General features: G+C 40.2%; 1 protein-coding gene across 1 annotated transcript; it reads left to right on the top strand.

Annotated features, from left to right (window-relative positions):
• The first annotated feature begins 39 nt into the window (after positions 1-39).
• Positions 40-14,688, top strand: atp6v0a2a (ATPase H+ transporting V0 subunit a2a). The gene is made up of 20 exons (XM_037752208.1): positions 40-700; positions 1,417-1,495; positions 1,690-1,787; positions 3,387-3,524; positions 3,899-3,996; positions 4,080-4,206; positions 4,838-4,920; positions 5,021-5,114; positions 5,198-5,410; positions 6,830-6,980; positions 7,085-7,224; positions 7,309-7,466; positions 7,551-7,641; positions 7,734-7,852; positions 9,604-9,814; positions 9,909-10,028; positions 10,116-10,235; positions 11,568-11,685; positions 11,786-11,957; positions 13,718-14,688. The coding sequence occupies exons 1-20, from the start codon at positions 590-592 to the stop codon at positions 13,818-13,820; spliced, it is 2,544 nt and encodes an 847-aa protein (XP_037608136.1). The 5' UTR covers positions 40-589; the 3' UTR covers positions 13,821-14,688.
• The last annotated feature ends 727 nt before the right edge of the window (positions 14,689-15,415 follow it).

Here is a 15,415-nt window from a genome sequence, read left to right as displayed (position 1 = left end):
GATTTCAGCGGATGCAACGAAACCTGGCAACCCGGAGGAGACGCGATCTGTGTCAATTGCCGGCCGGGCGACGTAGCGGGAATAAAGGCCGGAGCCTATTTCTGACTGACAGGCTTTTTATAACGTGTGATGCTGCCTGCAGCCCCGTCCGTCGACATGGCGGGTTGATGGTTTATCTGTTGCCGGTTTCTGTCTCAGCGTTGCGTCGTGTTCGTGTTTGTGCGCCATAATGAGGTAAAAGGTGTTGAAGGAGGTGAAGAGGAGCTCAGAGGATGACGCCTTTCTCCAGGAGCGCAAGATGCAACATTTGCATTAGGGAGGTTTCTCTCTTTGTTTTCATGTTGTTTATTATATAGACGGCGTTGAAAGGTGGGAACAACACGGTCAGGATGAGAAAACATGTCATTTATTGACAGACAATAATGAATAATCCTCTTGGGGGATGTTAATTGGTTAAGGGGCTTTAAAGCGACGCACCGACTCGTTGCATTGTCTGTGAGGTCCTATTTTCGCTTGTGGTGTCCAAGCCCCAGTCGGCTATACAGACAGATTATAAAGCGGAGGAGATCTGTCTGTCAGATCAATAAAGATGGTGTTTCGGAGTGAGGAGATGTGCTTGGCGCAATTGTTCCTGCAGTCCGGCTCTGAGTATGACTGCATCAGTGAGCTCGGTGAGCTGGGGCTGGTCGAGTTCAGAGATGTAAGTATAGAGAGATGATGATGATGCACTAACTCTGTTTTTATATATTCTATCACCAGCTAAAGAAAGTCTGTATGCTTATTTATATGCATAGGCCATTAGTTTATTAGTAAGCTTGTCTTTATTATTTTTTTAATACAGAATAAATTAATTCCATACCTTACCTCTCCTTTTCTCTCTGGGTGCATGCATGTTGGAGGGAGGAGGGATGGATGAGGACGTCCTCCTATAAATAAACCACAATGTACTTGTGCACTTGTAAAATCTGTCTGTCTGTCTGTCTGTCTGTCTGTCTGTCTGTCCGTCCACCCATCTACTGCATCTATCTACATACCTACTTATCTATCTATCTATCTATCTATCTATCTATCTATCTACATAGCCATCTATCCATCTATCCATCTATCCATCTATCCATCTATCCATCTACCTACCTACCTACCTGTCTGCATTATGACTGACCTTTCATGTACAATGTGTCTAATTTTTGACTTGACTTGGGGAGAGCAGTATTATTACAATATTTAAACAATAATTCATAGAAATTAACAATATTATAGCCAGTCTGAAACTGTGTAAAGATGCCCTGATGATGATGATGATGATGATAATGATGATGAACCTTGTTATTATTGCACATGCTATTGGCTGCCTGGTGCAGTAACTTGCAGCTCACCTGACCTGTGATGATGTGATGGTACTCTCTCTGGTTTCAGCTCAACCCGAGTGTCAGCTCATTCCAGCGGCGCTTCGTCAGCGAAATCAAGAGATGTGAGGAGATGGAGAGGATTCTGGGTAAGCGAGAGAGAGAGAGCAGAGCACCTGCAGGGGTGGTGAGCTGAACATACACCTGCATGATATATCACCAGGGGCAGTTAAGCAGCAGTGGTCCCTCAGAGAGTTGGATTCAGACAGCTTGCTCTGACACTCCTCCAGTAATAATAATAATAATTACCATGAAACAAACTGTCAGCATATTTTGTGGACAGGTTACCTTCTGAGGGAGATGCAGAAGGCCAACATCGCCGTGCCAGAGGAGGAGGAGGGCCCGCTCGCTCCTCCACCCAGACAAGTCCTTGAGATCATGGTAATTGTCATTTACAAGTACCCATTTTGTACACTTTTCACCAGTTTAGTTTAGTATATTTATATGCACACTAGTAGACATTTGGAACACAGAGAAACCTGGCTATTTATATATAGAGCCTAATAATATACAGGTTTTTGATTGCTACAGGGGTGCAGGCATGTCGTTGTCTCCTCCAGCTTCCTTTATGGTTGGAAAAATCCTACATTATTCCACACTGTCTGACAGTATGATGCATAAACTGCATCATCTTGTTTCAGCTCTTCTTCTTCTTGCGTGCACCAATCCATCAAATAGAAATATTATAGATTTTCTCCCAAATTAAGCCTGACATGTTTGGTATCTTTGGGGAATTGTTGGGACTTCTAATAGATAATATTTCTTGCCTGGATTTAGTGTCTCCATGTAGCCATCAGAAATGGAAAATGAGACAAGAAAATTGAGCCTTTGCATTGATGACATTGATGGCTTTCACTTTAATTACAGCATGTAGCCCATTGTTACATCACTTATCCTCATATTTTTAGTTTTTCTGACCCGCTCTACATAACCTGAGTCGAGGACTCACCTGCACGCACGGTGGAGAATGATTAGAAACCTGGATGAGTCGTTTGCATGCTACAATAGTTTAGTTTAGTTTATTAAATATGGACATCACCATAGCATTAGAACATAACATACATTTATGAACAAGGACCGGATGCACTGTGTTTAGTGTTTGTAGCAAAACGCTTATTTACAACACCTGTCCACAGGAGGGCTTTTTAAAAGAAGAGTTAAAATACAAAAAGAAAAGAAAATACATTCACAAAAATATATACACAAATACATACACAAAAACATACCCAAGATACAAAATACAGGTCTGTCTACAGGGGTATTAGGTGTGAGAACAATGTTGGTTTTTATTTCAGCCATGATTTAAAGCTGCAGTGGGTAGAAATGGAGCAAATATGATTTAAAAAAAAGTTATTTTTATAAAACGGTCACTATATCCTGATAGTAGTGCATGAGACAGGTAATCTGAAAAAAAATCATGTTCCTCTGTGTCTTCCGGTGTCTTCCGGTGTCCTCCGGTGCTCCTAATGGCATCTGCAGCATTTCACAGACTGGAGGAAAACAACCAATCAGAGCCGAGCTGGAGCCTTGCCGTGTCTGAGCAGCTCGTAAACTACGATCAAACGGTCAAACTAGGCAGCGCTGATCAAATCTGAATCAATATTCTGTTACTGTAATGCCTATTTCTCGCCTCAAATGTTTTCAGAAACATCTTGTAGTGTACTGTTTAGCTGTAAAATGAGAACGTTTGTGACCAGCCGGAGCAAACTTTTTTAATTACTTAACATAATTAATTACGGACGCTAGAGGTCGCTGTTGTCTTCTTTTATATCTTCTTTCGGTGAACTACCATGTGAATAGATGATGCAACCTACTAGTGGGTGTAGTAGGCCCCTATTGACCCACACCTATGGTTCTTATAGCGACTGATATCGCCTATTTAATAGCCTGACAACAGTCTAATCGGCTGGTTAACTGGACAAGTCATCTCGCTGCTGAATTCAGATTTAAGCTGGTGTTCGATGTGTGTTGGGTGTGCAGGAGCAGCTTCAGAGGCTGGAGATGGAGCTCAGCGAGGTGACTCGAAACAAAGAGAAGCTGCGGAGGAACCTCCTGGAGCTCACCGAGTACACGCACATGCTGAAGATCACACGGACCTTCATACACAGCCGCTCCAGAGTGAGTGTGTTTCCAACCGTCTGTCATATACGACAGACACTCTTAATTTGCATCTCAGGCAACACGCTCCCCCCCTCCACCTACACCTCCACCTCCACCTCCGTCTTGTTTTCTTGTCACTGACGTGTTTTGTATCCCCGGGGTGACAGAGGTGGCACTAGAGGCGACTTTAATTAAAGACACGGTCACAGCGCAGCCCCCTGACTCATCCAGGCTGCCGTGTTAAAAAGGGATGCCGCAAACGGTGTTTGTGTGAGAATAAACATCCCATTCCAGCGCGTGAACACCTCATAGGCTTTGTGTGTGTATAGGACCATGTAAGGAGCAGTTAATGTAAGCTGTCATGAATGAAACATGTTCCCTTTTATAATTAGCATGAGGCTCTTGGTCCCCAGTATGAAGAATTCCCCACGATGGAGACAGACTCTGTGACAGGATGCACCGGTATGCAAAGACTTGGAGCCAAGCTGGGGTGAGCTGCAATATCATGTACATTTAGGACGTCATAAAGTGTGCTATCAATAAGAAATAAACCTTAATCTCTCCTGGCTGTAGGTTTGTCTCTGGTCTCATCCAGCGGGTGAAGGTGGAGGCCTTCGAGCGCATGTTGTGGAGAGTTTGTAAGGGTTACACCATCCTCAGCTACGCAGAGGTGGACGAGAACCTCGCTGATCTCGACACCGTGAGTCAAATTCACGACGGACGCCAAGAGAGACGTAACATCTGTTCTGCCTGTCGAAATCAATTTGGAATTGCTGTTTTTTATTTGTTATTTAAGGCACTTGAAAACCTTTATCAGCTTCTTACTCTGAGCAACAGGGTCTTAACATGAACTAGGGTTGCACAATTAATCGAATGTTAATCGCGATCAAGATTTTGGCTTCCCACAATTAAATGATCGACTACGATATTGACAATTAGAAATTGTGCTCAGCTCATAGAAAAGCTGCATATCAAATCAAGCGCTTGCTAAACTAACAGAGATCAAGATGTTTTGGCTTAACTTTTGGCGAGCACCCTATTACGCACCTCACTCTCAAACACGTATATAGTTATTTAAAGTTACAAAGAAATAGAGAAATAATAGAGAGAAAGTTTTAAAGCTTCCAGGGGCTTTAAATGAGAACTCCATGACCATGATGTTGCTGGCATGTCATCAAATGATGCTGTAGTGATGATAATGTAAGTGAGACATCCTACTTGTGTACCTGCAAAAAGGAAAAACGTATTGTGGGAGGGATACTTATAAAAGTAATTTTTCATCACTTTATATGAAGCTGTAGTGATAACCTGTCTGATCTGTGTTGTTTCAGGGTGAGATCAGCAAAAGCGTTGTGTTCCTCCTCTCTTTCTGGGGAGACCAGATTGGACAGAAAGTACAAAAAATCTGCGATTGGTAAGAACGCCATCATCACATTTAAGACTTTTACGTTTAACTTCCTGTTTGTATTCTTCTTCTTTATCAGCGTACATATCTCTGTCTTTGTTGTCCTCAGTTACCACTGCCATCTTTACCCGCACCCTGAGAACGATGAGGAGCGGGCGGATGTGTTGGACAGCTTAAGGACTCGCATCCAAGACCTTAACAACGTAGGGCTGATGAAGATAGACGGGAACATTTTAACACATATTCTCAGTGAGTTTGTGGTTAACTGCTGTGTTCCTCCCTCCAGGTGCTGCATCGCACCGAGGACTACCTGAGGCAGGTCCTGCAGAAGGCCTCGGAGTCGGCCTACAGCTGGGTGGTGCAGGTGAAAAAGATGAAGGCGATCTACCACATCCTGAACCTCTGCAGCTTTGACGTCACTAACAAGTGTCTGATCGCTGAGGTGTGGTGTCCCGTCAGTGACCTGGCAAACCTGCGGGGGGCGCTAGAAGAGGGCTCGGTGAGACTAATTTTGAGATGCAGCTCAGCACTGTGTGTCAAGTTGTTCTCGTCATTAATCAGAAATAAACATAAATTAATTAATTAAAATATATTGTGAAAGTGTATAAGGTTTAGAACATTATGATAGAAGTTTATGATGGTCATTCCCATGATCTATTATGTCTCATCAATTCTTGCAGCAATTTTTGTGTTGATACCATTTGTTACACAGATTTGGTGCTAAATTTAAAAAAATGTTACCCCTCAAGAATTGATAAAAATTATCAATAATCCCTCCAAAATACCACATTAAGACACTTTGAGACTTTGAGGAACACCACGCTGTGATTTGGCATCAAAAACGTTTGACATTTGGAGATTTCTGCAAGAATTGCATTCTTTAGCGATTGGATGGTGAGCACTTCTGTTGTGTAAACTGCTCAGAAACCCCCTTATTGTCAATCTAGCTAGGAAAGCCATCCATCCTCTGAATGCTCTAGGTCTCTAGTTTGTGGCTGTAAAGTTTCATGAGGCTGTGATTATCCTACAGGACACCACAGATCATTTTATACAGTGAGGTCAAGTTTAAAAAAATGATATCTCTATATGAAATGGCTACTATGGGGACTAACATCATCCCACATGAATACAATTGGGCTCATTGGATCCACAAGAGTCTCAGCTTTCCATTCATACCCAATTTATGTAATTCCAAGACTGTTTAAGGACCGCAGTATGTAGAAATATTCAAATATAGCTTTTTTTAGAATAGGCGAAAATCACACATTTTCACTGCATGCAAAAACACTGTATGGTTTTTGCCCCAAACTGCATGTGATTATCATAAAGTGGAGATACCAGTATCTTCACTCTAGCTTTAAGACTGAGCCCGCTACAGCCTTTTACAGACAGTAATCTTGGTTGGGATCGCCGGTAATCCCACTGGTCTCTAAAATAACACTTGCAATGTAAAAAAAACAAAATTTTGAGCTGGTTACAAAAATCATTTTTGGCATCTTAATTGAATTGGCATTGATTATCAGCTGTTAAGAACTCAAATAGTATCACTAAGATGCATTTTTAATTATTTCCCATTATTACTGGCAGCAGGCTTTTTGGATGACTCTCTCTCCCGAACCACTCCATCTGTCATGTTTTTTTGTTTTATTATTGGCTGTATCATTTGTTGTTGTTGTAGTTTTTGTTGCTGTACCGTATGTGCCAGCAATTCCTACTGCTCCAGGTTGCTTATTTGGTAGTTTTCAGATCAATCTTACCCAGAATGCACCAGCTAAAATACTTTCTGGTCAGAGAATCACTCAAACCTGTAAATATTTGACATGAGGGAGCTCCAAACATCGTCAGTGTGTCTTTTTCTGTAAATAATAATAATGCTGGTTGATACAGAACTTGATTTCAGAATCGTTTTTATTAACAGAGAAAAGGCGATGCCACCGTACCGTCTTTTGTGAACCGCATACCGAGTACCGACACTCCGCCCACGTTGTTGAGAACCAACAAGTTCACATCTGGCTTCCAGAGCATCGTGGAGGCGTACGGGGTGGGGGACTATCGCGAGGTAAGCCCAGGTAAGAACTCACACTGTCTGTGTCTTGTAAAGAATAAACTGTTTTTTGTTTGCTTTGGAGAAAATTCAGACTAAGTACATTAAAGATGTGTCTCTCACTGTCAGCTCCCTACACCATCATCACGTTCCCCTTCCTGTTCGCCGTGATGTTCGGCGACCTCGGCCACGGGATGGTATTGAGTCTCTTTGCCTTGTGGATGGTGCTGACGGAGAAGAAGCAGAAGAAGAAACGCTCCAGTAATGAGGTGGGATTTAGCTGTTCCTCTCATCCAGTCTGATGATGATTGTGAATTTGTTTCAGCTGATAGCCGTGTCTCTGTTGACCTCAGATATGGACGACGTTCTTCCATGGGCGTTACATCATCCTGATGATGGGTCTTTTCTCTATCTACACCGGGCTGATCTACAACGACTGTTTCTCGAAGTCTCTCAACATATTTGGCTCTGGGTGGAGCGTCAAGGCGATGTTCACAAATCAGAAGTGGACGTGAGTTAGCAGTAAAATACACACTCAGAAACACTCTTTCTGTCAGTACATGTGGTGTTTTGATGTTTTTTTTCTACATTGCAGAAATAAAACCCTCCAAACAAACGCTTTGCTCACGTTGGACCCCAACGTCACCGGCGTTTTCAGCGGACCGTATCCATTTGGAATCGATCCTGTGAGTAAATGCACTCAGACATTACAGTCAGGATATAATTGATGATCAATTTCCGATCATTTTCACTGAGATGCTTTTTAATATCCCATCAGATATGGAACATGGCAGTGAACCGTCTGTCCTTCCTCAACTCCTACAAGATGAAGATGTCGGTTGTTATCGGGGTCATTCACATGAGCTTTGGAGTGGTGCTGAGTGTCTTCAATCACTTGTGAGTGGCTCCACATAGAAGTCTCTAACCCTAACCGTTACATCACCTTTTTCATGTACTTACAGCACAGGTATCCATCAGTGTCAGGCATCAGTATGTGCGGATTCATTTCTATAAATTAATTTCTAGATATATAGAACATAGACTTTATATAAGAAGCGAACATAGTCACTGTGACGTCACCCATTGTTTTGTGGACAGCTGTTTTGAAGCATTGAATTCGGCATTTTGGCCTTGTTTTTTTGCAACCAGAAGTGACACAAGAGGGTGGAGCTATGTACAACCGAATTTTTTAGGCGACCAAAAAGGTTAGAATTAACTTCAATAAACTGAAAACACACTGTGAAGGGGTTAAAGTTCTAAGACAAAAACACGGACTATTTCCAGACCGGACAACGCCGTGGTAGTGACCTATCAATCACAAGGTAGCCACGTCCTAAAGCATCCCCTGCTTTATGGTCTGTTTGACTCTAAATGGGACCATAATTTACTAAATGAACATCATGCTGTATTGAAGAAGACTAGAAACTAGCGATTGAGACCATAAACTCATGTTCACAATGTTTACTGAGGTAATAAATCAAGTGAGAAGTAGGCTCATTTTCTCATAGACTTCTTCTTGCAACCAGAGGAGTCGCCCCCTGCTGGCTATTGGAAAGAATGCAAGTTTAAGGCACTTCAGCATTGGCCTCACTTTTCAGAACTCTAGGTTGCCTCCTGATATAGATATAGATATTTCAGTATTCTGTGCATTGTGGTTGACTGACAGGTATCTTTATAATCGTGCTAGTATCTTCTGATATAGCACTACAGCTGTTACAACTCTTCTTTTTTAAATTTGTATTGTAGCAACCTATTAACGCACTAACTAACCAGCATCGATGGTTCTACTCGATGAAAATTAACTGTAATGATTTTGTCAAATGTATTGGCTTTAAATATTTGAATGAGTGTCTGAGCCATCGACGTCCATTGTTGTACAAAAACTATTAGGCTGCTCCAGCCAAAGTGTGTGAAGGAGCGCTATCGCAGGTCCTTCCTTCCTGCAGCTGTCAGACTCCACAACCAGCACTGCTCCCAGTAGACCGCTTACACTTACACTTACACACCAAAAACTGACAATAACCTGATATTTTCAGGTGGAATTTCATTCATTGTCACTGTGCAATATCATTTCCACTTGTGCAATTTTGTTAATAGTCTGTTTATTGTCAATACTGTATATACTGCTTTTTATACTATTTTTATACTTCCTTCTATTTAAATGGTTCACATTTTGTTACACTTTGTTTAGCTCTTTTTTTTACTGTGTTAGCTGATGCTTCTTGTTTTTTGTACTATCCCCTTTGCTGCTGTACACTGCAAATTTCCCCACTGCGGGACTAATAAAGGAATATCTTATTTTATCTTATCTTATCTTAATATTTTAGGATTGTTTTAAGGAAACCCGACTGTGTACTATTAAATATTTACATAGATCTTTCCAAGAAACTTTTAACAGTTATAGTTAATCAGCTAATCAGAAATGTCACTAATAAATCTGTAATATAAGAACAGTAATGTATCAATGAGCATGCTATATGCGATATTGGCATGGGTGCATTACTCCACAGAATTTCATGTATTATTGCTTAAAGGCTACATATTGTGTATATTATATACTCATATTTTGATGAGCATTTATGGGTCAAATCATTGATGCCACTCTCTTATCACTTTCTCTATTCCCACACTTTGTTCTCTCCCTTCAGGCACTTCCGACAGAAATTTAATGTCTATCTGCTATTTCTTCCTGAGCTGCTCTTCCTGCTCTGTCTCTTTGGCTATCTGGTCTTCATGATTCTCTACAAGTGGCTGGCGTTCGGCGCACAAGACTCCAGCCAGGCTCCCAGCATCCTCATCCACTTCATTAACATGTTCGTCATGCAGGGGAAGGACATCACTCCTCTCTACCCAGGACAGGTACGTGTTGACGACGATATCATCTGAAACATTATCAGCTCTGGATGTGTTTTGATCCTTGTTAATGCATTGTTTTGTTGTCGTGATTCCACAGACCGGGCTGCAAATCTTCTTAGTTGTGATAGCGATGCTGTCGGTTCCTGTGCTGCTGTTAGGAAAACCTCTTTACTTGTACTGGCTGTACCGCGGAGGCAAAGGCCTGCGCAGACGCAGAGTATGTGTGATCAGACATATTTGAAATATATTTATGTTCAGTTTTTGGTAATTTGACAATAAAATCAATGCTGTCGTCTCACCTCAGGGTTATGAGAGGGTGAGGCGTGTAAGTGAGGATGATAATTCCACAGCACCATCCTATGAAGATGATGATGAAGAGGAGGGACTTGATGAAATGCCGAACAGAGAAGCTCTTCCCAAAGAGGTCAGAGACCCACCAGTACTCTGCCTTTTATGTGTTAAATGTTGCATTTCTAGCTGATATGTGTAACTTTAAATGACCCGACATTATACATACTGAAATTTTCTTTTGAACGGTACTCACAACATTTTCAAGTGTATGCGACATGTGCTGTATTTGCACATTAAAAGATGTTTACTGCTTTGCAAGGCTGCATGTACTGAATATTGGATGTGGTCATTGTGTTGTTGTCGTGTGTACGCTGATTTTGTTGGCATCTTATTGTCTTATGTTTTTATTTCTTATAAGGAACAGTATCTAACATTTAAGAGGATCTATTGGCAGAAATATCTTCTTTTTTATTTTCTTTTTATTTGGAAGAGGCGTTATCACAGTGTATACAAAACTTTACAGATAGTTATACTTAACTCTTTTCCCGTTTTAATATACATGTACAGTTTATATATTGCATATGCACGAAAAGAGGCATGCGGATGCCACAGTACTTGTGAGTCGACTCAGTCTTCTGGAGAACTGTGGGTCCTCCAACCTCACTTTCTGAATTACGTGGCCGTGTAAACCGTTCCACAAGTCCAGATTTAACACATCTACACATCAATATTCTGTTGCATACTCACGCATATACAGCCTACATGCCCATGCATACTTCTCCATCAAACTATCAGCAGTTACATTAAGCTTTCTTACATATGCCTATCTCACACTCTATTAAAGACATATAACTATGTTTTCATTAGTGTATAATCAGCTGAAACTAAGAATCATTGTGTATTCGTTCTTCACAGAATCCACCATGTTTCTACGGTAACCCAGAAGAGACAAACCAAACACTGGCTCCAGTGAGAGCCTTTCGCATTTTTCTCTGACACGCTTGTGAAACTGTGGTAACGTGAGCCGCAGAGTGCAAAACCGTGGCACCGCCAGCTGCCGTCTGACTTCTGTTGCTCCTAAAATCGTGTTATTATGTAAGGATGTCCTCTGAACGAGGCGAACGGCGTTACCACGGTTTTGGAAAGGGAGGAGTCCTACACACTGTCCCTTTAACCTGTAACGTCATTGGTTTTAGAACATCTTGCTAAAAGGACTGCAGTTGGAAATATACATCAATGTTTATTAATCCTTATAAATAAATAAATGAAAAAAATATATATGTAAGAGAGAAAGTAGGCTCGGAAAAGAATTGTGGAGCTAGTTTATTATCGTGTGATCACCAGTAAATTTTAAAATACATAAATATTGTATGCTGTATTAAAACAGGAGAGCCACATTATCTTAACTTAATTTTCATCTGTATGAATTATTATATCTAATATATGATTTGAACTGTTTTTGCAGTTTGACTTCGGGGATGTGCTCCTGTACCAGGCCATTCACACCATCGAGTACTGCCTGGGCTGCATTTCCAACACGGCATCGTACCTGCGTCTCTGGGCGCTCAGCTTGGCTCATGCCCGTAATTGCTTTGCTTTTCCTCTACCGTAGATATGAGTTCATTTTTGTGTGTCTTTGTGTATTATTGCCTCTTCATGGTTCTTTGTTTGTATTGCTTTCAGAGCTGTCGGAAGTGTTGTGGGGCATGGTGATGCGCCTGGGTCTGAGGATCACCACCAGAGTGGGAGTGGTGTTTTTAGTCCCCGTGTTTGGCCTCTTCGCTGTGCTCACCGTGTCCATCCTGTTAGTCATGGAAGGATTGTCAGCGTTCCTCCACGCTCTACGACTTCACTGGTGAGTCTCAACTGATCTGAATATTCACAATCCTTCAGCAGCTCAGAAATATAGTATGAATACTGTGAAATGAGACTAGACATTGTATTGGATTTTAGCTATTGTAATTAGACTTATTATTTTCTCAATTAACTGATTAATCATCTGGTCTATAAAATGTCAGAAAATAGTGGAAAATGCCTATCACAATTTCCCAGAACTAAAGATGATTTCTTGTTTTGTTTGAACCAACAGTCCAAAACCCAAAGACAATTTACTAGCAGAGAAGACTAAAATAATAGCAAATATTTACCTTTGAGGGGCAGTGAGCAGAGGATTAATGGTTAATGGCTTTTCCTACTGTGTAAGACAGTGATTAAGTTAAATGGTGCAATTTTGACTGTTCTAGATGATTTAAATAGACCAAATGCCCTTTTTAATGAGATATTCAATAATGGGTCTTTAAAATAATATAGAGTTTTTGTTGATCAAATGTTTCCCATTTTCTCAAAAGAGAGCAAGGAGGTTACATCCGGTACACGTGTACAGAGGAAATACAACGATTGAAAACAGATCTCAGGAAGAGTTGAAACTTTACAGCATCATACTTGCATCAGAGAGCCACAGCATCTTTTTAACTGCAGTCAGGCCTGCTAACAGTAGACGTTTTTCAGGATACGATGACTATTAATCAATCAAGAGCGTGGCTTTGGTGAACATGGTACTACAGTTCCCAACACATCTGACAGCATAGAGGACACCTGACTAAAAAAAAAAACACCACATTGCTATATTCCCAAAATATAAAAGAACCTAAACGAACTGTTCAATGACGTACAAACTGAACCGTGGGCTTGTTGAACCATTGCACCACTATTAAAATCAGGCCTGCAAATTATTTGATGAGTTGCCAGAGACGTAGAAAAGGCAATTGTCTGGACATAGGCCTACTTGACCATTAAGTAGCCTGCTTTATTTCATGTATAAAAGCAGTGTTATGAATTCATATAATATAGAAATATCATTCATTACGATCAGTCAATCTACTTATATATTTTGGTGTTCAAACACATTGTAAATAGTTATTTTTTTCTTCTTCCTAATTTGCAAAACAAACCAAAACTGGGACACAAAAACCGCAATACAAACCGAACCATGGACAGAGGTCACATAGTGGGGATAATCTTCATTTTGTGGTGTTTTTTCTGAGTAAAGTATGTCCTGTGGTTAAAGTTTGAGTGGATCTGCTGATGATCAGGGTTCTTAAAGGACTCTACCACTGTGTCCCATATTCTATTCCATAGTATGGATTCGTTATCAACAGAAAATCCCTAGACCACACTTGTTGTACATGTAGGGCCTTGTAAGAAGACAAAGAGAATAGGGAGTACAATACAGATACCAAGCTCTTGGTTTGAGCCTCCTTATCTGAAATGCTATGCAAAGCCTGAGGGGTGAGTGGTGTATTCCACGGGACGCCATACGCCCTCATGGAGGACCTTAACTGGAGAAACTAAACTAGCCACTAGGCAGGCATTATGCAAAATTGTTACTTGGTGACATCACAATGTTACAGAAGAAAAGGCAGGACTTCTATCAAGGTGTTTCAAGCTGTTCAGGAGCAGTGTTTCTGTGGGGGAGAGTAACTCCCTTTGGCCTGGACTTTGAGCTTTGTAACTTTGCAGGACTTTTACATGCACAAAAAACTATATAACACACTAAAGGAAAGGGAAAAAGTTTAAAAGGGTCCTCTTTAAAAATATGTGAACATTTGATTTCAGGGTGGAGTTTCAGAACAAATTCTACCACGGGACCGGCATCAAGTTTTTGCCCTTCGACTTCTCCCTCCTGCCCTCTGTTTTTGAACAAGATGGCTTGCTTTAAAATGAAAAATATGGACTCTGAAGTTTTGCATATGAGTGGAAGCAGACTTTATGATTGGGGAAAGATGCTGGAAGCTGGAACAATTCACACTGTGATGACGACAACAGACCTTCAAGACAATGGACTGAAACTCACTCTTGTAGCAACGTTTTTCACCGTGACGATTTTTAAAATGTTATCGGCTGTGCTGACTGCCTTACGACTGTACCCAGCAGACCTCTGAATATACAGAGGTTCAAAATTCTTCCTCTGTTGATTTCATTTTGTAGGTGAGATATCGCTTAACTCTACTTGCCACATCAGTTGGGTGAGTTTATTTGCATTGTGCTGTGTAAACCAGTTTTGTATTATTTACAACATGTTATACAGTGCAATGTAAATATCTATCGGAGACCATATCAAGCATCCTGATGTAGTGCCATAGAGATTTATTTCTGATGATGATGATATGGGGATGCTGATGAGAGAAAATCTGCATCAAAACCTAAAGAAAAGATAAAAAAAAAAACATTACAACCCTTTTTTGTGAGGCATACTGTCACAAAGCACTTTGCAGAAATGATTGTACAATTAAGTTTTCACTGACGACTGTGATGATGCCAAATGAAAATAATCTTCAACTGTTAGCTGTTTGCTTATTTACTTATTAAAGCATTTACTGTATTTATTTAAGCGTAACCTCCCCTGTAATCGATAGTCAAATACTCCAGAAAAAGTCAAGAAGTGTTAGGCCTTTCTTTGATGATACTGCTTGTTGCGTTTGTTAATGATAATTAATTATGGTATTTATTTAAATTATTGTCTGTACAAGAGTCTAATATTTTACCATTTTGATGTGTTGAATAAAGGTTTCAAGAAATGCAAGCAAGCATTCATGTTCAGTGTGATTTTATTTATTTTTTATTTTTTTAGCTCCCTTATTTATTAATTTTGGTGGGTTAATTGATAACAAAAAATGAATACAATAATCATCCATCACTGTTAACTTAAAGGCGGTTCTGTCAGAATATAAATTTGGTGAGATATTCTGTCTATGATAATTTCATGTTTCCACATTTATTTTACTTTTCAGAGACAGTTTGAAGAGGCACGTATCATAAAATAATATAATATAGAATAAATTATAATATACAATAAAGGAAAAAGTGTGCGCAAGTTCAGGGAAAAATCTTTAAATATCCAAAATAATGTCTTAATTTCTAGGATTCACAAGGTTTTAGAGTAGACCCTTATAAAACTAGTAACAAAGCATATATTTTTGTGTGAAATCTAAGCCATCTTTGGAGGTGGTGCCCTCTGGTGCAACTGAGTGCCAAGGATGCACCATGTGCTGTATTATATAGTATGATTAAAGCCAATGTGTCAGAATTTGATTCTGATTTACTTGACTTTAGTAGCAAATGTTTGTGTTATGTCTTAGAATATCTGATTATAATCTATGAATTATGATTTCTTTGAAAATGCTGAATTAAAGTAGCAGTAGGCAGAACGTTTTTGGCATCATTGGGTAAAACTCCATAATAACCTTTCAGCATATTGTAATTGTTCTGAGAGAAAACTAGACTTCTGCACCTCCTCATGGCTCTGTTTTCAGG

The sequence above is a fragment of the Sebastes umbrosus genome, chromosome 19, assembly GCF_015220745.1.
Source record: "Sebastes umbrosus isolate fSebUmb1 chromosome 19, fSebUmb1.pri, whole genome shotgun sequence".
NCBI lineage: Eukaryota > Metazoa > Chordata > Actinopteri > Perciformes > Sebastidae > Sebastes > Sebastes umbrosus.
Note: the sequence above shows the minus strand (reverse complement) of the source record. Positions and strands in the feature narration are given on the sequence as shown.